Here is a 20,595-nt window from a genome sequence, read left to right as displayed (position 1 = left end):
TGTGAAAAGAGCTTATCCTTGTAAGCTCCTGTTGCAAAGAAGATAGATCTCAAAGTCAGCAAGAGCAATCAGTAATGCTAACCCACACAAAAACAGAAACAGCCAAACTGTGAAAAAATGGTGCAGCCTTAAAAATCCTGGGTTAAAAAAGTAGTGAAAATCAAAGGTGGTGGCCAAGAAATAGCTGTAATGATGTTAAGGCTAATAAATTTAATAATGGCTGTAAATTACTTGTGCCCTTGTTCTTGATGCTCCAAGACTCCTGCACCAAGCAATTATAGTTATTTGTAAGTTAATTATAGTAATTAGATAGTTAACTACATAGGCTATCAGAGCTGGTGCCTGGTAGACCCTCAGAATTGTATGTCCCTTGCAAGCCAAAGTTTTTCTGTATGTGTAGCTGTGCCGCAATTCTGTAAAGCAATATATTATTATTATTATAATATATACTATACCATGTTGTAACTCTATTGGTATTCAAACTATCAAAAGGTACTGCTACAACGATCAGTCTATGTACACACCAATTTTCAAGTATAGCTGGAATAACTCGGTTTTACCAGGGGCGTAACTAGAAATTTAAATAGGTGAGGTAGACCTTGCAATGCTTTATGAATGATGCATACACTCTAGTGTGTAAGTACAATCAGCATGCGCTTAGTATATGTAATTATAAGCACTGATAACATGTCAATCCAGGGGGTAACACTGTGAAAAAAGAGGGATATAAGATGGTATTTCCAGTGGCTTATTGTATGCAAAAAAGCTTGGTATAACCTGTATTATATTAACAATCTCATGTGAGACTTCAGTTAATGTGTTAAATATACTGAAACCATATATGAGATGGTATAGTGTGGGCATTATACTAGATATAAGCTATTTGAGGTAATGTGATAAATAAACTGAAACCATATATGCAATAGTATAGTATGGATTATACTAAAGTATAAAATGAGTATAATACAGGATTTATATGTGACCGGATTTGCGAAAAGGTACCTTTTCCACACATTTGACATACCAGCAAACAAAATAATGTAACACTTGACTCCTTATACCAATTAACTTGCTCTTAGTATCAAAATGTAGCCAGATACTGTGGCTACATTCATTGAAAATTTCAAGCAATTATATGCTATGATCAAAAAGTTATGAAGCTTTGAAGTCCAAAAAATGGGTCAAATTTTGTGTGTGAAAAAGGTACCTTTTCGCAAATCCGGTCACATATTAAGGCTTATTTGTATTCAATAAGCCACTGGAAATACCATATTATATCCCACTTTTTGCACAGTGTAAGGTTATGCCCCCCCCCCCCCCCCCCCCTCCCCCTGGAAAAGCTAGGAGCAATTTAAATTGTTAAATTTTATCAAAACTATTGTATAAATTAAAATTTGCTTGACTGTTGTATTAGGGTGAGTACTCTATTAGGGGAACTGCTCTATTAGAGTTTATCGATCTTGCTTGACCAGTTTCTGAAAAGTAAATCTTAGTATTAGCTATCCCCCTAGAACTGCACCTGTATGAACTCTTACTATGTACAATAAGTGTACAAACTTTGTTAATGCAAGCTTTCAATGCATCTAAAAGGTCCAATGTAGCTCTCAGTTCAGTGACTTCAGTCACCAATATATTTGGTGAGGCAACTGCCTCACCTGCCTACATTGTAGCTACTATTTAATATAAGCTTTGATCATACCATACTGTATGATCACAGCTTAAATATAGTTTCTTGTGTATCACTGTATTGTTATTGTGCTACAGTATCTTGTTATTATTGTTATTGTACTCCACAAGAAAAAATGGAATAGCTCTAATGGCAGTAGTCTAAGATGTATAGGCTTGTATGTGGTGGAATGATGTGTATGTGGTTGCTCAGGACTGGCTCTGATTTAGAAAGTCTACTTGTATGTATTGGCATTGTTAATGAACTACAATTACATATGCGCCTATTAAAGTTACGCTCCGCAACTATGTACCAGGTCGGGTAGCATTTGTCCAAAGGGTAGGAGCATTTGCAACAAGAATAAGCATGTGCTTAGTGATTCCCTTAGGTATGTTAATTGTATGGGATTTGTAGTTTGCAGCACAAAGTTGTCCCCAGGGGTTGGGAAACTTGCCGTGTAATGTTTATGAATCCCCACTGTTCTTTACGTATCTAGGGCATGACATTGATAGGTGCATTGCTCAAAACTATAACTCATCACTATAACTCATCATGTCATGGGCTAATATAAGAGTTAAATGCTTCATCTTTTTTCATTTAAACAAATCTGACACCTGGGTTGTGATTGTCGACTTCAAGAAATTTGTATAGTGGGATAATGCCTGTCAACAACCAGACTTGGCGTTAAATACATGAGTATTTATATTTAATTGCAATTAAATACAAATTATGAGTAATTGTATTTGTGTAATTGTATTTGTAGTTTAGAAACTTAAAATATTTGTATTTGTAGTTAAATACTTTAAAATATTTACAATTACTTCAAATACTTTTACCAAAATAAGATCATAGAATTAATTGAATCTTTGATCATAAGTGGTGATCAGGAGTCAGAGCCCCCAACCAAGAAAATGACATTTTTCAATGATTTGATATAGAGACAGTATCTTCTAATACTATCATTGCTCCCAAAGACATGACATGGCACTTCAAACAGAAACATCAAAGTAGGTTGGATGACCATTCTAAAAATCCGGATGAAAAATATCACCAGGTCTAGCTGCAGATTCCCTAGACACCTTCTGTTCCTTCTGGACATCTGAATTATCCTCCAATAGTGCGTAATAAATAATGTCACACAAAGCATTATGTCATCTCAGTATGCGAAGTGGACCATGTCCACTTCCTATCAGGTGATCTCTAAAATGATCAACCATTTGTCCACAAACACACAATGGTGAATCTGCATCAGAGAAAACTGGAATACCCAGCCAAAGCCGGAGAGCAACAACAACTCAATAGGTGGAATTGTTAACCCAAGTTGAGGGCAAGCACAAGCCAATTGCAAACCAGAGGAATTTGATAAAGCTAGTAAATGAGCCCTATCAAGTATACTCTGTTTAAGCAAAGCTTCAGAGTAAAAATGCTTATCAAGATGTAACTGTAGATAATATATTTGTGAAGCAGGGGAGAAGCTGGAAGTAGACCAATCAAATTTTGCTGTGCTATAGCTTCTCCCACCAACATGAAATCGCTATCTCTCTAGATGCCCAATAATTGACAAACTAAGTCCTTGAAATCTGAACAGCTACCAAGGTAAGCTGCATAATAAACCATGTCAGAGGTCTGACGAATGCCCAATCCACCCAATCTCATAGGAAGAGTAGCTTGTTGCCAAGTGAGATCTGAAAGTGAATGGTGAACAACACGAGAAAGGCTAGAATGAAGTTGGTTGTCAAAATCTCAAAGGTGGCTCAGCAAATGTGGAGGCACTGTGCGAAGGATATGAACAATTTTACAACAACTCAGACACTGACGCAGAAGTGAAGCTCCACCTGGGTGTTATCAGCATCCTTATAATCTGCAGTTGGGTCCCCTGACTTTTCGATGCAGCAGAGGTGTACAACAAGGATATCCTCTAGACCCCTTAGTGTTCTCCCTGGTTTTGCTAGATTTGATGGAGTCTATTGAAGTTCCTTGTGACATTTCTTTTCAATAGATGATGGAACTTTTGTGGGGTCACGGTCTGCTGTAGTAGATTTATTGGACCTCTTAGCAACACAAGGCTAGGGCCATCCTTTGGACTCTGTGAAGTTTTTTGGCCAAGTGGAGATCCATCCTTTCCAACATTTCTGAAGGAGGTAGGCCATCCACTACAATTTCGGATGGTATTGAGTTGTTGGGATCCCCTATTTTCGGCAGTCCCAAGTCCTTTGACGATTTTGCTGATTCTCTTTTTGACAAGGTCCATTGTTTACAAGACTTACTACCTAGTTTGGAAGACCCTGGTCATTGATGACTGTCCAGACATTTTGACAGCACAATGTTTTGACACTATTTCAAGCACTGCTACACAGTATATATATATATATATACAAATTTTTGAATGATCTCAAATTTGAGTAGAATTATAACAACCGTTAAATCTACAGAATTACGTTTTCTCAATGTAGCAAGCTACATAGCAAAGAAGACTTGCTAATAGATAAGTATAGTGGATCATATGTAATGAACAAAGTACTGTAACATCCAGCCAGACTTCCTCTCCTGCAATGACCATCCCACATCCTGACCAACTGTCTTGACTACGAAGTACAAACATAACTATAAAACTTTAATATTTGTAAGTTCATGTGACTGTAGGCTGTGGGTACATGTTGCCCACAACCTTTAATGCAGGCCTTGCCTGTACTAAAGCATTAAAATAGTAAAAAACAGTAAAAAAATAAAATAATTATGCATGTATTCATTTATTGATAGCTAGCTAACTATGATTAGCTACTGTACATAAATAGATACACATATAGAAATAAAGACAGCATAAAACAGATTAACTGGCAAAGACCAAAGTTAAAGATTTTTCCTGTTACCATTCTCCGAGCGGTAACCAGTCTGTTAATTCTGGCTATAAAATTGAGCCTGTTTGCAACCCCAGGAGGTAAAGTACTCAGTAAACAGGTGTTTTGTGTACAGTACTTAGCCAGTGTAGTGGAAACTTGGAGATTGCTTTTGTAAGTAATACGCTAATATTGTGAAAAATCTTTATGAATGACTGTGTTTAAATTTTAGTGATTTTAATTTTCACTAAACTTACATGTTTTGGTTTAAGACTGTATCTTTATACAGAGTCATAATATTTCAATGAAACTTTTATGGGGTGTCATGGACTACTCACTCACAAATATAAACTATTCACCTTTGCAATCTGTTGAATATTGTAAATGTGATGGGATTTAATTTAGTGGATTGTCAAACTTAGTTGTGGTGCAGAGTGAGTTTATGGTGGTACCCCTTCTGAAATCACTTTATACATCCTAAGGAGTCACTGTTCCAAGTTTGGTACTTTGGTCCACTATGTCATGATTTTCGCAAAATTTTGACCAGACCACACAGAACTGCATGTGCTATCTGAAATGGCCATGGTGAGTTGGAGAATCCAGCAGCTAATATCAGCTATAGGTGTCATATTATACATGTAACCTAATAATCAGCTGTGATAGAAGGGAATTCCAATCACCTTGATGTATATACAGTACGTACTATGTAGCAGTAAAAAAATACAAACAAATTCACATAATGATTATGTTTCATCATGTTTAGAAGTCAATAGGACACTTGTTTTAAGCTTATCTGTGTCAGATTCAACGTCATCTTCCTCCCCATGATTAGGGCTATACTGATATCCTTCATCTTCTGTGTTATTAGTGAGTTCTGTGATGAGAGGTTGAGTAACAACTATGGTACTATACGATTGGTTCACCATTATCTATCACTAGATGATCATAGCCACATGTACTCGTTGTGCTGTTAATGGTCTGGTCTCCAGCATCCATAGCTACTTCATTGGTTATGATGACATAGTTATTCTAGTGGTGTAGAGCATAGCATGATTAATGAATAGGTTCAAGACACCTTTATTTAAGGGGGGCTAGGGGGTCTTGGTGATGCCATGGCCTAGCTATAAGTCGAAGACCAAAAAAAGGTCACAACCTGCTGGCAATTAATTGTTTCCCTCTACCAACTATATCTCCCCATTTACAACTACATACGTAGCTTGATATACTACTCCTCTAAGGATACTGCAACTTATCTATTAGAGTATCTTGATCTTGACTGCTCTATTAGGGTATCTTGAATTAGTAATGCTATTGAGCTAGACAACTATTGATAATTTTAATGGGATAAGCCCCCCATAATTTTTTCACAGGGGTTACAGCCCCCTTCTCCACCACCCCTGAGTAGGTTACAGCCAAGAAAAACTTACCTTATCCTCAGTTATTGTACTTGATTTCCTCTCATAGTGACTTTTACATCGTTCCAGTTTCGTGTTTGGAAGTTCATCATAGTTGTCCAATGCACCATCAACCTGGTAAGAGTGTGTGTATAAATGACTAGTACTGTTGTGCACATCTTATGTTGTACACTTACAATTGTTAGTATATATCTTAAAGGATAAAATTGTGCATGATGACGTCTAGGTCTGCAAATGATGGTCGAGCATCAGGATTATTTAACCAACCTACAAAACAGTACTCAAATGTTGCATAAATAAAATGTTCAACATTTGACTAACACTTCACAAGTACAGTGTAGAGATCAAGGATACAGATTTGTGGTTGCTCTAGTCTTTTCCCACTTTGTAGAGCATAAAGTAATTCAAAGGGTTGTAAAGATGGATATGGTAAAGACCCAAATGTCAGTATTTATTTTATTTATTTATTTATAAGGCTTTTCAGCATGGGTACAACTACATACAGATACAGTGGTTATACATTCATGAAAACAATATTAGTCCATGCTGAGGGTCCACTAGCAACCTGTGCTAGTGGCCTGAGTATGTTACAAAAATTAATTACTTAACTACAGTAAGTTACTTATTTATTTAATTATAAATTAATTAGTATGTAACTACAAGAGATCAAAGTTCATGACAAGATGATTGCTGACACAGTTACCACACAGACAGAGATAATGATATTTGTGTCTCCCATACTGTCACTCCTATGAGACAACTCAAACATCTGTGATCAGTCATAAAGCCAAACAAGCTCACCATATGCCCAAACATCAGATTTGTGTGTGAACAGTCCATGTCCAAGAGATTCAGGAGCTAGCCATCTGAATGGTAACATACCACCTGCTGATTTATAAGTTGTTTCTCCAACATTAAGAATCCGTGTGAGACCGAAATCAGTAATCTTGACATGTTCTGGTCCTTGAACTAAAAATAAACTTGTTTAACCTTGTGGGTAGACTTCATCACATGTGTTCTTACCTAACACATTTCTGGCTGCTAAATCACGATGTACCATCCTTATGCTCTCCAGATATTTCATACCCTACAACACCACATAATTTGTCCTCTACATAGCACTCTATAATGTCTGTACCACAGCAATTTGAGCTGCAAATATCAGTAGTGTCCTTGCTGTAAACTGTGACTCGTACTTTTTCAAATGATCATGTAGTGATCCAAATGGCACATACTCAGACACAAGCATCATTCTTGTTCCAAAAGACACACACAAAACAATCGCACAACATATTCATTACTAACAGAGGCCATAGTGATTCCTTCCTACAACAGTTCAATACTTGTAACATTATAAACATCATATGTGACCGGATTTGCGAAAAGGTACCTTTTTCACACACAAAATGTGACCCTTTTTTTGAACTTTGAAACTCCATAACTTTTTGATCATTTTATGTAATTGCTTGAAATTTTCCATGAGTGCAGATAAAGTATCTGGCTGTATTGTGAAACTAAAAGCAAGTTAATCAGTATAAGGAATCAAGTGTTACATCATTTTGTTTGCTGGCATGTAAAATGTGTGGAAAAGGTACCTTTTCGCAAATCCGGTCACATATGTTGTACACATTAACCTGGAGTAGTTCATTTTGGGATTGAGCAGATGTTCCTTCCTTCATTACTTTAATAGCTACAGTATACTTGTGAGTATCTCCCTCATGTTGCCAAAATCCCTACAAAACATTTTGTGTCCATGCAACTACACTCAGTGCATTTAGTTGCAGAACCTTATAAACAGTTCCAAATGCTCCATTTCCAAGTTCCTTCTCCAACTCTAGGGCAGTCGCTGGTATCACAACGAGGTGGGATTGATTGGGAAGAACTTTTGGAGGCTGTAACAACTAAATTATTCAGTGGGACTAAGTGGAGTGTGGTCACTAAACATTTCATACAAACCTCTTCCATTTTCATGCTAGCAAATGGAGACTTGACATATATTGGATTTTCAGCTACCTGTGTATTTACCAATTGTTACAGAGTAATTGTTAAAATTGGGGAAGTCTTACTGCTTTAAAGGTGTACTTGGCTGAAGGCTTGTACAATGCTCGAGTACTAAACATGATAACCACTATGATAATAATGATCAGCAGTACTCCACCTAGTACACCTCCTACTACTGCACTAACTGGAGTAGTACTCCTAATAATAGCAAGTGTAGCATTTAACAGTACAACTAACACTTCTTCGCTTACGATGCTGAACTAACTGCTGTTGTGTTGTCATGGTCAATGGTGACACACAATTGATCTTCTTCCACTGCCATAAAATCAGGACCACAACAACCAAACAGTCCTAGATCATCACCCTCTGGTGGAATGATGGTATATCCTGGAGGATCATTACATGATGTGCAATTGGTGGACTCTGGACCAACACATTCTGCACAATAAGGATGACATTGATCACATGTTGAATTAACCATATTCTCATATTTGTTACTGGGACATCTTCCTGAAGGTAAACACTTAAATGTGTCATCCTCACTCAAAAAGTTCTTAACATTCTTACAAGCAATACATTCTTGTTGACTCCCACCAATACATCCATCACACTCTTCATGACATAATAGACAACGTTTGGCACTGACATATTCTCCATCTTCACAACTACCAACACAAATGGAGCGACCTTGACTGTCTTCTCTTGATGCAAACACACATTGTGAACATTGATGGGCCTCAGGTCCACTACAAGATTGACAGTGTTCATGACAAGGATCACAAAATTGTGTTGGGAATGGAAATGGTTCAACAGGATCAAATGGAAGATTCAGAAATGTTCTGTCAATACAACCATCATCAGGAAGACATCTAACTTGACCTAGTCTCATTTCTCAACACATGATAACAACGATTACATCCACCATCTTCTAAACGATCACTAGGACCAGTACACCCAGTTTGTGGTACACACACACACTATTACAAGGGAGACAGAAGTTAGTGTCATTAAGATAAGTACCTAATGGACACTGTGAAACACAAGTGATAGTGTTGTTGGCAGTGGGAAGAGCAAAATTCTTACATCGACCAAAACAGTCACTAGGTGCCTGTAATATACGTATGACACAAGCTAATGAAACGTTATTGTGTAATGAACTTACTGGACCAGAACAAGAATCATTACACTCTTCATGACACACTTCACATGTCATTGTAGAGTTGCATGTCAGCATACAGGAATCTTATACAAAGCAAAATATGATTTAATATGTACAGCTTTTACAAGGTGCTCACTTACAGGGCTAGGAATTGTAGTTTAGTAGACTCACAGGAGTCAACACAGATACGTTCAGCTCCATTCCTGTACAGGTAAACTTTACACACTACACAGTCAGTATCAGCTGGACCCCAACACCGATATGTCTCATTACACTGGTTGTGACATGACATTCCTGCAGCAACTGCCGCAATTAACACATGTCAAAACAAAGTTTACACTGGAAACTGTTAATTAATATTTACACTTGAGGACACCTACATAATTCAGACACTTAGTTAAGGTCCAAAACTATCTCTTAATACATAAACTGATCAGAAAAATCAGGACCCCTTGATAATCAGGACTATTAATCTGTCCCATGGTGTTTGTAATACACCAGCTGCAGTGGTAGGTGAAAGCAAGAGTTAATAATAGTGGAGGGGAGAGTGTCTAACGCTGTATAGGGCTGCATAAAATGAGCGCGTGGGAGCTAAAGGGCTTCACCACGGATAATCTCGTGTTTAGTCGTATTCTCTACACTTGACAACTAGAACCAATCGTCACTTTTGTCAGGTCACATCAACGATGCTGCACAAGTTCATGAACACTAGAATCGATATTTGGGAAGTGCTGATAGTGGTATTTGGTTCCAACATGGCAGACCAGGTAACACCGCATCGCGTCTTCGAACGACGGTTTTCCTACTTCCCATCGAGATGATGTTTCTTCTTCCACTAGAATCTGTTTTCCACTCTCACGGGTACCGCCACAATTTGATATCTTCGACTGAGAACCATGAACAGACGCCATTTTATAACACTCGCTTCTCACGTGAACTGCTATCGATACACTCTTTTCTAAATGAGTATTGCGCCGGCCGCGTAACCATAATTGAATGCGTTAACACGTCGCTTGTTAAGATTGCTGAAGCCCTTTAGCTCAAACGCGCTCATTTTATACAGCCCTATAGAGCGTTAGACACTCTCCCCTCCACTATTATTAACTCTTGGTGAAAGGCATATCTTAGGCCTGTGACACCTCACAGCAAAATGACTTACCTCTGTTTGGGCATGACTACTATGTTACAAATTTGTGAAAACCCTTTTCTTATAGTTTCTAAGTAATGGACACTTGTCTATTATTTATTACACAACACAATATTGCACAACACAATATTGCATGTGTGTACAGTTTATGATAATGTTAAATTCTGAAACTCATTTACGTCTTCACAAAAACAACATATAATTTAACAATAAGTTAACTAACCACATTCATTGTAGTCCCTTCGTGCTGTAACACCATCATATAGAACTGTCTGGTTAAGTGATGCTTTGTAATATTCCAGTTCTCCAATATAACACAAGGTAGGATTGTTGACCAGCCAAATATCTAACCCTGATATTTCTACTAGTTTGGGAAAGTGTATTTGTGTTAGACTGACAGCAAGAAGAGCACTGGAGGTTGGGTTGTTGTCACTGATCTGTAGAGAATCAAGATAATTATCTGGTAAAGCAGTGTCCCCCTCAAATCCTCTAATGTACATGAGGTTAGGAAGATAGTCAAACACTTCCTCTCCCCAGTTAGCAATGACCAGTTGTCCTAAAATCACTTCAATACTAGAAAGGTTTTCCTTAGCTTGTGAGATTCTGAGAGCTGTGAAAATAATTATAATTTTATTTGTACTATTAATATCAGTCACTTACATGAACTGCTCATATGTTATGACATTAAAAGTGAGGTCACCATTAACAATAGTACATCCAGAAAATGACGGAACTGCAGCAGGTAACAGTTCTCCATCTACTCCTCTACACACTACAATATATCATTTCATAAGCAATGCTCAGTGAACGCAATAACAGCCAGCATTTCATCTACAACTATTTGCAAATTCAGGAAATAATCCCTCTGCACCCTTTTGTAGCTATATACTGATCCTACTAGCTTATAAAATACCAATATTTGCCTTATACTTGACAATGTTTGTTAACATTTTGTTGCAACGTAATTGAATGTGTATGAAAGGAAAGAATACCAGACAAATACACAATTTGCATAATAATATAATGAATTCAGCTAATTTAAACTACACAAATCATATTATGACATCTTACCACCTGAGGTTAATCAGTACCTGGCTGGTAACTTGTATAGTGATAATGATTTGTAGCATGCATGGTAAAATAAATAGTGCTTTACTGCCATGTTATAAGTTATCCTTCAGGGGCAATCAAATGCTATTCCTTCCACATCACTAAGGTGGTACATAGCAACAGATTAGCCACAATGCACCCTGTGCCATAGCTGAAAGCTAGGCCTGTAGCACAGCAACTTTTATGTAGCCGTTCCGCATAGTTTTTGGCTGTTTTATTGTTTATTACACTATCCCACTGCAGGAAGGTGTTGGGATTAGTCCTGCATGGCCAGACTGTTATTTTTCCTTTTATGAGTATAATGGTCAGCAGATGAAAGCATCTGGTGTATTAGCTACAATGGCCATATACTGACCATTTTTGGAGATGTTGAACAGATTATTTAATGAATTCAATAGGCTTTTTAATTCAGACGAGTTTTAATGCAGATGAATGCAGACTCGTCTGCAATAATGGTCTATGGGCAAGCTGATTGGTAAGGATGGTGAATAAAGATGTATTAACAAGGTGTAAATCATGCATTAAGGTTTCTAGCTCACACTAGCAGTAATAAACATAGAACATTAATTTTGCACCTTGTCAATATGTTTAGTCATCAATCAATATCTCCAAACACTGGATAGTTGTCAGAAGTAAATGGCTATTGAGTTACACCAGACCCTTTTTCTGCTGGCCATCACTCAAAAAAGGAAATATAAAGCAGCCTTACCACACCCAAACTCAAAGAATGATACATTAATCTGCTTGCTTCTACTACTGTGGGAGGTGTGGTACAAAGCTTATGCATATATTCTCAATACAAAGCCATTGGTGTGCTAGCATGAATTGACATCTTGTGCCATCAACAAAAAAGAAAAGAAGAACAAGGGTAAGTTCATGATGCAAGCATTGTACTATGACATACCAGCTGGGCTGAAGCGATGTCTAACAGTGAAAAAATCAAACCTGCATATAGCTTTATACAGCCATGCATGATTGAGTTATGCTTGTCAGAAGGCATGCAATTAGGTAGTCAGTTAGTCAATAACCTTCAAACAATTCAATGGAATTTCAAGTCATACTAAAATTAACTGCTTGATTGTACCTAATGTCAATAATGACAAGATGTGAGGCTAGTTTCTGGTCAATATTTGTAAACCTTCATGTTCCTTATTACATGATAACTAACCTCTTCCTCACACACACACTCCATTTGGACATGGTTCACAAACACGTCCCACTGTTTGGAAACCTGGTTGACACTCACTTACACAAAATATTCCTTGCTCAAAGCGATTACCTACAAAATAGTACCAATATTATTACCAAGAGTTAATAATAGTACAGTTAAAAAAAAGGTTCTTTATTAAACACCCCTTGGGGTGTTTTATCTACAATTGTTGTCAGGCTCCCCCTTAGGGTGTCCCAGTACACCCTTAAAGGAGTTTCAGTAACACTCACCAACGGTGTTCCAATAAACTTTAAGGTGGTATACATAACACCCCTAGGTGTTTCAATAACGTCTTTAGTAGTGTTACAATTTTATTAGGGTGATATTAAAAGAACAAGCATTGAAAACTGCTATACATAATGTATAAACTTAAAATTCATAAGAGTTTACTGTTCTATACACATTATCTCCAGATTGGAATAACAGTCTCCAGTTGCAACAGCTACTCATCTTTGAGATTAAACACTTAGTACTGGAATGGAACTAGTGATGGAAGACTCAGCTACCCTCATCTTCAGGATCGCGTCCGGTAATAACCAGAAATGGTTCTGACTGACAATTCGAAACTGCACAGAGTCTACATCGACATCACGTCACTGCAAATGAAAGAATAAAAATATATGTGACTGAATTTGACAAAACCCGGCTTCGACGCACAAAACTTCGTTAGGAGATATGGCGATTTTAAGTAATCATTGTGTAATAACTTCCCAGTGCCTACAGCTGTGCAAACAAAATTTGCACCAAGTATGCATCTATTTACTAGCTATCACTGAGTGGGTGTATACATTTCTGATACCCAAAATTAGCCCTGTTTTGGGCAGCTTTTCTCGAGTGAGTAATAATATCACAGGTGATAGTAATAGGGTGGGAGGGTGGGGGTGGATGGTGGTCTTAATATACGGGTATAAAATGGAGTAAGAAGACGATTGGAATCCAGAGGCCAAGTTTGGGCTCTCCATGGCCCTCAAATCACTCCAAATTGACCGAGAACACTATTGGTGAGGTCTCTGTGAAGTCCCAGCTCACTACACACCATTATCACAAAGCCATGGCCATTCAATGGCGCCAATCTCCCACTCGTGGCTTTGACAGGGTCGGAAGAAAGCTGCCACAGAAACCAGACTTGCCAGTCCTGAAGGAAGTACAGTGTGGAATGTGATAGTGTATTAGGCCAGCAATCCATTTCTGGTAAAAACGTAAGTTTGATTTTGTGTGTGTGGAAGCCTTGTTATGTGAAATCCGGTCACATTTAATATTAAGAGAGGCATCACGTGAGATCACGTGATCTAACAATACTACAGTTAGCTTGTTTGGCTGCCTCTTGCTACTCCTTGTGTTCCATGGGTTGGTAATAAAGTGTGGGCCTGTTTTCAAGCGTCAATTGGTAAGTTACACTTTATATGGGCTATAATGTATTCATGTGTGACTGAATTTGACAAAACCCGGCTTCGACGCACAAAACTTCGTTAGGAGATATGGCGATTTTAAGTAATCATTGTGTAATAACTTCCCAGTGCCTACAGCTGTGCAAACAAAATTTGCACCAAGTATGCATCTATTTACTAGCTATCACTGAGTGGGTGTATACATTTCTGATACCCAAAATTAGCCCTGTTTTGGGCAGCTTTTCTCGAGTGAGTAATAATATCACAGGTGATAGTAATAGGGTGGGAGGGTGGGGGTGGATGGTGGTCTTAATATACGGGTATAAAATGGAGTAAGAAGACGATTGGAATCCAGAGGCCAAGTTTGGGCTCTCCATGGCCCTCAAATCACTCCAAATTGACCGAGAACACTATTGGTGAGGTCTCTGTGAAGTCCCAGCTCACTACACACCATTATCACAAAGCCATGGCCATTCAATGGCGCCATTCTCCCACTCGTGGCTTTGACAGGGTCGGAAGAAAGCTGCCACAGAAACCAGACTTGCCAGTCCTGAAGGAAGTACAGTGTGGAATGTGATAGTGTATTAGGCCAGCAATCCATTTCTGGTAAAAACGTAAGTTTGATTTTGTGTGTGTGGAAGCCTTGTTATGTGAAATCCGGTCACATATAACATATAACAAGCATGACAATAGGTACATATTTCAAGGAACTATAGTCTTGGCTGTATACCGCACAATACAAAATTTTGGTGATTTTACTCGAGAAGGAATTTGGTGGATAATATATTGGCGAATAGTTGTGTCATATTGCATTTTTGGTGAATCAAAATCATTTTGCCAAATTAGCCAAAATTTCTCCCACCGTACAGTAAGTAGTACTGGACTATTATTGATTTTGGATACCAAGAAGCACTACAGCCTATCTAGAGTTGTGAATTTATATGCTAATACGTAATTAACGCTTCATGCAGTGAAACTATTAGAGGTTTTATATGTCAACCAAACATAACTTTGTGAATGTACACTACAGGTAAACATACCTCAAAATTCTTAAGTAAAACACTATCCTTGCAAACCATCTTGGATGTAACAGATGACAAATCAGCTTCCAAGTACACAATCAGTAACATCTGAGAAAAATAAGACCTTGTTACATACATTCAGTATTCTTAATTGTTATTTACCATCTGGGCGGACAAAAATCATTAGCTACATTCACCAAGAAGTCCCAATAGTTTCTTAAATTATGGCCTGGTCTTACACTAAAATGTTGACATCAATTTTGTTCTCCACATAGGCCAGTTGATAAAAATGAAGTCCTTTATATTGTCGTCAATTGGAACAGTTGCTTTAAACTTGTTTTGTATCTATATACCAAAAGAAAACATAATTTTCAAACTATAACAAACTATTATGGTACTTACCCAAGTACTTGAGTGCAAAGAGGGGAATTTTGATCAATGACCTCTGACAAAAGTGGACATTCAGTCACTATTAAAGCCAAGCGTTCAGTAGGGTTAAATCCACTTATCTTCGAAGTGTACAGTTCCTTTGCTACCCTCTTTTAATAGTTACCCTTCATGGACTGAATAGTGTCCTCATACTCAGCCATCAGAAATTTCCAATCCATTGTCATTGGACTCCATTCTCAAGTTTTTTAGTTGGTTCATTACTGATACTTTGATCAATTTGTTTGCTACACCCTCCTCTGAATTCTTAATTTCTAAAATAAACCAGTATATCAAGGTTTTACACTGAACAACATACTGACACAAGTCCACTGTCCATTGTCATCCAGGATCTAGCTGGGTGCCGCTTTTGAACCAGCTTCTGGCACACCACATTGTAAGCCTCTGACTTTGGATGTGCAATGATGCATGTTCTTGGCATCTGAGCTATCTCCTGTCTGCCCTGCAAGTTGTCAAACCAGTGGAAATGGCCTCTAACATTGTCACGAGAATGTATAAAGTTCTACTGAAGATACCAGTCTCATTACGCTGTTCAGAAGTGAACACTTCTAATCGTCGCCAGTTCTTTCTTCACAGCTATAGATCATGTATTATTCACGTCAAAGTTGCCAGGCTATTACTCACCTTTTCCCACTCTGGGCGCCCAAGCACTGACAGCCGGGTACAAATCGTCTTCCACGTTCCCGCCGTCGATGCTGTTAAATTTTGGTACATTTCTTTACTATCGAAAGCTGCTCGCACGTTATCGTCTCAACTACTTCTTTCGGTGGCCATATTACTGATATTGTGCACCTGGTCTCGCACCTGGTACACGCTATATAGTGCGCACTGCCGTTCAAAAGCTGGGCATTCAATGGAAAACAATTGGATCGTCAAGTCATCACTTATTTCTTGGTATATTTTGACGTTCTGGAAGGTATGCGTGCCAACACACGGGCCTAGGACTGCAGGGAGTGTAGCTCAGTATCCGCTTGAATTGTCCATTGGCCTTGTCACAAACAACTTTCATTAGTGAACATGTGTTGACATCCATTAGGCTTGCAATTTTAAAGGTCGAATCAAGTGTATGAAAAATCTCGATAGCTGAGCTTGATGTATAAATTGAACTCACAAACTGGCATTTTGAATCACGTCACAGTGTATGATGATGACCACAAGGCTACCCGCCAGCATCACAAAGGAAAATTGCCTTCCATTTTGAACATGATATGGAGTCTATTAATGATATTATTACATGCCCAGCTGACGACTGGAGTGATTGAAAATCTGATTATGAAGTAGCATTTAATGTGTAGCCTTGTATCAACACTGACATTACCATGCTTATATAATGGATTGCAATCGTATGGATTGCAATCGTATGGCTGACAAATTAGTACGGCACACAGAATTATTTACTTTATCGACTGCACGTACATTCATGCTCATATCTGTGACCTCTGCCTTTTGCACGGTGTACTATTTATATTTTAGATGTCTATAATTGTACGGAATTGAATTATTATTAATGCATGCACACTAAAATCAAATATACAGAATGTACAAACACTATTAGTACTTGTAAAAGCAGTTATTGACATGTACAATCTAGCAAGCTACAGTACGTTGATGGATTGAGTGTGGATATAGTATTGCTGATCTGTTCGTCTGCATGCTGAGCTCAGTGTAACATTGTTTGGGCTTCACTGTTGCACTTAACTAAATCAGCAACACTGCATGAGCTTATAATCCTATAGCATCACTGTATGGTGTGTAGACTCATTCCTACATAAAAAGAAATTCATTTCAAATGTATCAGTATAGAGTGTACAATAACACCTTTAATACACCCCAAAGGTGCTTCACTACACCTATTACAATCCAATAACATTATAGGCGTAATATAACACTCCTGGGTGTATATGTACACTTTTAAAGGTGTAGGTGTTCCATAAACACCTTTGTCAGGGTGTAACTGAACACCTCTGTTTTAACAGTGTAGGGAGGGAGAGTGTCTAACGCTCAATAGGCCTGTATAAAATGAGCGCGTAAGACAATCTGGCTTCTTGGCCAGACATGTTGATTGCATGAAGGGAGATGTGAAATGAGGCACGCCGCAGAAGGAAGTTATCGATACTACTAGCTGTTCACGAATCAGTCTCGTGAGCAACGTGCGAGGTAGCGTGTGCAATCAAACATGTCGATTTGTGATGAACAGCCCTCGGTACTGGCCGAAATTGAAGCAGAAACAGTTCAGCCTAGCAAGAAGAAGCGTCAGAGAAGATCAATGAGGAAAAGCGGAGATGAAGCACGCTCGGAAGCACAGGTAGAATTGCATCACGAATCTACCGTTCAGCCATGTCCCGAGGTAACGCCCAAGAAGAGGCGTCAGTCAAGGAGTGATGAGCCGGAAGTAACCAAGAAGTGTCAAACGAAAGCAATGGCAAGGAAAAGAAGCGGCGCCGATGAAACACAGCCTGGAGAATCCCAACCTAAGAAAAAGCGCCAGATGAAAGTTATGAACGATTTCTCTCTGGTTCTCCCATCACTCACTGGATTAGCCACCTTCGCATCACTGCTTTCTCACCAACTATCGATTTTGCAAGGCCATACAAAATGTGACATAACGTGTTTATTGCGGTCATCAACACTATAGGAAATTACAAAGGTATACGATAATAAGCGGGGTGCTCTACGCGCTCATTTTATACAGGCCTATTGAGTGTTAGACACTCTCCCTCCCTACTATTATTAACTCTTGTTATTACTGTTATATCAAATCACACTCTCATTTCATACTAGGACACGTCTTTACACAGAGTGAAACAGAATGAAATTGAAAATTATCATTAATCTCAACTCGCGTAGTTTCAGAATTGTATATTTCTCTTGGAGGACACTCAGTAACACAAGAACCATTGTTGTTGAAATTCTTGCATGCCTGTAAGAATTACGTATGTACTAACTTTGAGCTATTGTGCAACACTACTTACAGTACACTGGTTATCATTAGGTCCCACACAACCAGCTGCACATTCTCTACTACAACACTGAGGACTCCCTGCAATGTTCAGGTAACACCTCCTAGTTGAACAGTCTTCAAAGCAATTGCCAAAATTCTTTGTTACTATAGAACAGGATAATTACAATATCAAAGATATGAGCTTCTTACAAGTTTGACACAATCCTGAGCTCCAACAATATTGGTACTCACAGTATGAACAGTTACTAGCAATAATGTCTGTACTGCCTAAATGAAAATATCATTACACCATACACTGTTATGTACAAGCTCGACTTACTAGGACAATGATCATTTCCTATGTCTTGATATTGACTGTTAGGGTCAGTAAGAATATCCTCCCACAGGACACCTCTGTGATTACAAGAGCTAACAGTCACAATGTACACATCTCCTAATGTGATCTCTGTCAGTTTTGGTAGGTACACTGGTGCTGTTACATTGCCAATTAACAATGCTGGATTTCCAATAGGATGAAAGGCAAAAAATATTGCCAAGTTACGTCCTCTAATCAGTCGTAAATTTGGTAGTGTTATATTATCAGTTACATTGATGTTCTGAATTTTTAATGTGTCACCAATTTCCTCCACACTAGATAGAAATTCAAAATCTGTAGAACTATAAGTCTCATTCAGTTGTCTGTTTAAAATGTTAACACTTCCATCAACCATCCTACACCCACAATACACAGTACTCAAAGCTTCTAAGAATTGTTCTTTTGATTGTCCAATAACAGCTGCAGTTTCTAGTCCACGGAGACCATCACAAAATTCTAATGGATAAAAGCAAATTAAAAAAAGAATAAATTATAAGATAACAAAACTGTCATTATAATTGTCAATATTACTTTACTATACAGTGGGACATTATGTGGGAAATAATAATAGTTGATTATCTTCTGGTAAGGACAATGTGTATCTTGTGTACAAATGATACCAATTAGAGTTGTTTATATGCAACAAAACTCTGCATGCATTCAAATGATTTCCTGAGAAAGTGATGAGCACCAAACAGGTCATATATACGTATTTTAGTGGTGTCTTACTACTAGCAACTACCATGGTTCATAATAGTGATCGACTATGTTTTTTCCAAACCTAAACATCATCTTAGAAAGCTCCCCCAACCACAAAAGAAGCCTTAGAAGTTAATTTGGCAGAATTATAGGTCCACTAGTAAGCAAATTGAACCAATAAATGTACTTTAGAAAAAACTGAAATGTTCATAATACCATGAACCAAAATGGTTCCAGTGGTTGATCTTCTGGCATGGGCTATCATTATACATGGACCATCCAAACTTTGTCTCATGTGTATGCCCTTGTGATTTAGATACTTAATGATTATATAAACTATAGAGGTGTACTGATCTACTGATCTACCAATCCAGTATCAGATTGGCAGCTGAGTTGGACGATTGAAGCAAAATTGGCACAACTGATTTTTAAACAGTAATTCGATTTGATCTTTCTGATAACTCCATGTATTCAAGCATACTGGACTTACTCTATCATTTCTCTTCTCCATAGGCAATCTTTTCTGTAGGTCATGGTACAAGAAGCCATATGATTATGTACAAGTTTGCTTGAAACATACCCTCGAACTTACCCAACCTTCTAAGAAACAATGAATAGTGCTGCACTAAATGAAATGAAACACTTGAATACTGCACTACATCACTAACACATCAGCTGACAAGTCAGTATTCCACTGGCAGGCAAGTCTTGCAGGAGATTACATCAATGATATTTGTGGATGCCTTATAGTCTATGCTGTATGATTGAGGCCACACCACCATTGGCACTGATACATGGCTCTAGTAACAATACTTTGGTCATTATGCAGCTTATTTATTTATTTATTTTTTATTAATGCTTTACAGCACAAGTGCTGAAGGTCTGTAGGACACCTGGTCCTACAGCCTGCTCAAAGACTTTAGCTACATAAGGTGTTTTTGAAAAGTTGCAGAAAGGAGAAAAAATCCATGACTGGACCTGGGCAGCCTTGAACCTGCAGCTATCCGATTTACGCTCGAACGCTTACAGCAGTCTACCAGGTGGTCAGGATCTCTAAGTACCCCAAGTAGAACCAAATGGAGTATAACATAACTGCACCATATATAATAAGTTTGAGATAGTAAAATTGTATGAGCTACCTGTAACAAATACTTGATACATCATCGGTATCGGTAAT

At 38.1% G+C, this 20,595-nt stretch overlaps 2 protein-coding genes and 2 long non-coding RNA genes across 6 annotated transcripts; all 4 read right to left on the bottom strand.

Annotated features, from left to right (window-relative positions):
• Positions 1 to 5,158: 5,158 nt before the first annotated feature.
• LOC136254744 (receptor tyrosine-protein kinase erbB-2-like) lies at positions 5,159 to 10,116 on the bottom strand. 3 transcript variants are annotated; one of them, XM_066047489.1, is made up of 15 exons: positions 9,219 to 10,116; positions 9,082 to 9,161; positions 8,171 to 9,027; positions 7,985 to 8,117; positions 7,875 to 7,931; positions 7,706 to 7,819; positions 7,553 to 7,651; positions 7,057 to 7,244; positions 6,942 to 7,005; positions 6,720 to 6,887; positions 6,240 to 6,667; positions 6,095 to 6,185; positions 5,931 to 6,032; positions 5,427 to 5,532; positions 5,159 to 5,377 (listed from the first exon to the last, which is right to left on the bottom strand). In XM_066047489.1, the coding sequence occupies exons 3-8, from the start codon at positions 8,806 to 8,808 to the stop codon at positions 7,167 to 7,169; spliced, it is 1,119 nt and encodes a 372-aa protein (XP_065903561.1). In that variant the 5' UTR covers positions 8,809 to 9,027; positions 9,082 to 9,161; positions 9,219 to 10,116; the 3' UTR covers positions 5,159 to 5,377; positions 5,427 to 5,532; positions 5,931 to 6,032; positions 6,095 to 6,185; positions 6,240 to 6,667; positions 6,720 to 6,887; positions 6,942 to 7,005; positions 7,057 to 7,166. The 3 variants fall into 3 exon arrangements, with proteins under 3 accessions (XP_065903561.1, XP_065903560.1, XP_065903562.1); XM_066047488.1 differs by having other exon boundaries at positions 6,095 to 6,667; XM_066047490.1 differs by lacking the exon at positions 6,240 to 6,667.
• LOC136253775 (receptor tyrosine-protein kinase erbB-2-like) lies at positions 5,247 to 7,167 on the bottom strand. The gene is made up of 7 exons (XM_066046433.1): positions 7,057 to 7,167; positions 6,942 to 7,005; positions 6,720 to 6,887; positions 6,627 to 6,667; positions 5,931 to 6,032; positions 5,427 to 5,532; positions 5,247 to 5,377 (listed from the first exon to the last, which is right to left on the bottom strand). Exons 1-7 carry the CDS (start codon positions 7,165 to 7,167, stop codon positions 5,247 to 5,249), a joined length of 723 nt encoding a protein of 240 aa, XP_065902505.1.
• A 2,714-nt stretch (positions 10,117 to 12,830) lies between the features above and the next one.
• LOC136254749 (uncharacterized) lies at positions 12,831 to 16,222 on the bottom strand. Its single transcript, XR_010700720.1, has 5 exons — positions 16,027 to 16,222; positions 15,358 to 15,978; positions 15,118 to 15,300; positions 14,974 to 15,063; positions 12,831 to 13,141 (listed from the first exon to the last, which is right to left on the bottom strand). It is a non-coding gene; the product is annotated as an uncharacterized lncRNA (long non-coding RNA).
• A 2,157-nt stretch (positions 16,223 to 18,379) lies between these two features.
• On the bottom strand, positions 18,380 to 18,851 carry LOC136254762 (uncharacterized). Its single transcript, XR_010700735.1, has 3 exons — positions 18,684 to 18,851; positions 18,554 to 18,631; positions 18,380 to 18,508 (listed from the first exon to the last, which is right to left on the bottom strand). It is a non-coding gene; the product is annotated as an uncharacterized lncRNA (long non-coding RNA).
• Between the last annotated feature and the right edge of the window lie 1,744 nt (positions 18,852 to 20,595).

Source organism: Dysidea avara, chromosome 4, assembly GCF_963678975.1.
Source record: "Dysidea avara chromosome 4, odDysAvar1.4, whole genome shotgun sequence".
NCBI lineage: Eukaryota > Metazoa > Porifera > Demospongiae > Dictyoceratida > Dysideidae > Dysidea > Dysidea avara.
Note: the sequence above shows the minus strand (reverse complement) of the source record. Positions and strands in the feature narration are given on the sequence as shown.

What these genes read in the sequence shown, in the direction of transcription:
- LOC136254744 (XM_066047488.1), bottom strand. Translation starts at nt 8,808, where the DNA reads ATGAGACTAGGTCAAGTTAGATGTCTTCCTGATGATGGTTGTATTGAC. An exon ending in ACAGCAGTTAGTTCAGCATC is followed by an intron (nt 8,118 to 8,170) that starts GTAAGCGAAGAA and finishes TGCTATTATTAG; the next exon opens with GAGTACTACTCCAGTTAGTG. An exon ending in CCCAAAATGAACTACTCCAG is followed by an intron (nt 7,245 to 7,552) that starts GTTAATGTGTAC and finishes GAACTGTTGTAG; the next exon opens with GAAGGAATCACTATGGCCTC.
- LOC136253775 (XM_066046433.1), bottom strand. Translation starts at nt 7,167, where the DNA reads ATGCTTGTGTCTGAGTATGTGCCATTTGGATCACTACATGATCATTTG. An exon ending in ATCTGATGTTTGGGCATATG is followed by an intron (nt 6,668 to 6,719) that starts GTGAGCTTGTTT and finishes GTTGTCTCATAG; the next exon opens with GAGTGACAGTATGGGAGACA. An exon ending in GTACAATAACTGAGGATAAG is followed by an intron (nt 5,533 to 5,930) that starts GTAAGTTTTTCT and finishes CTACACCACTAG; the next exon opens with AATAACTATGTCATCATAAC.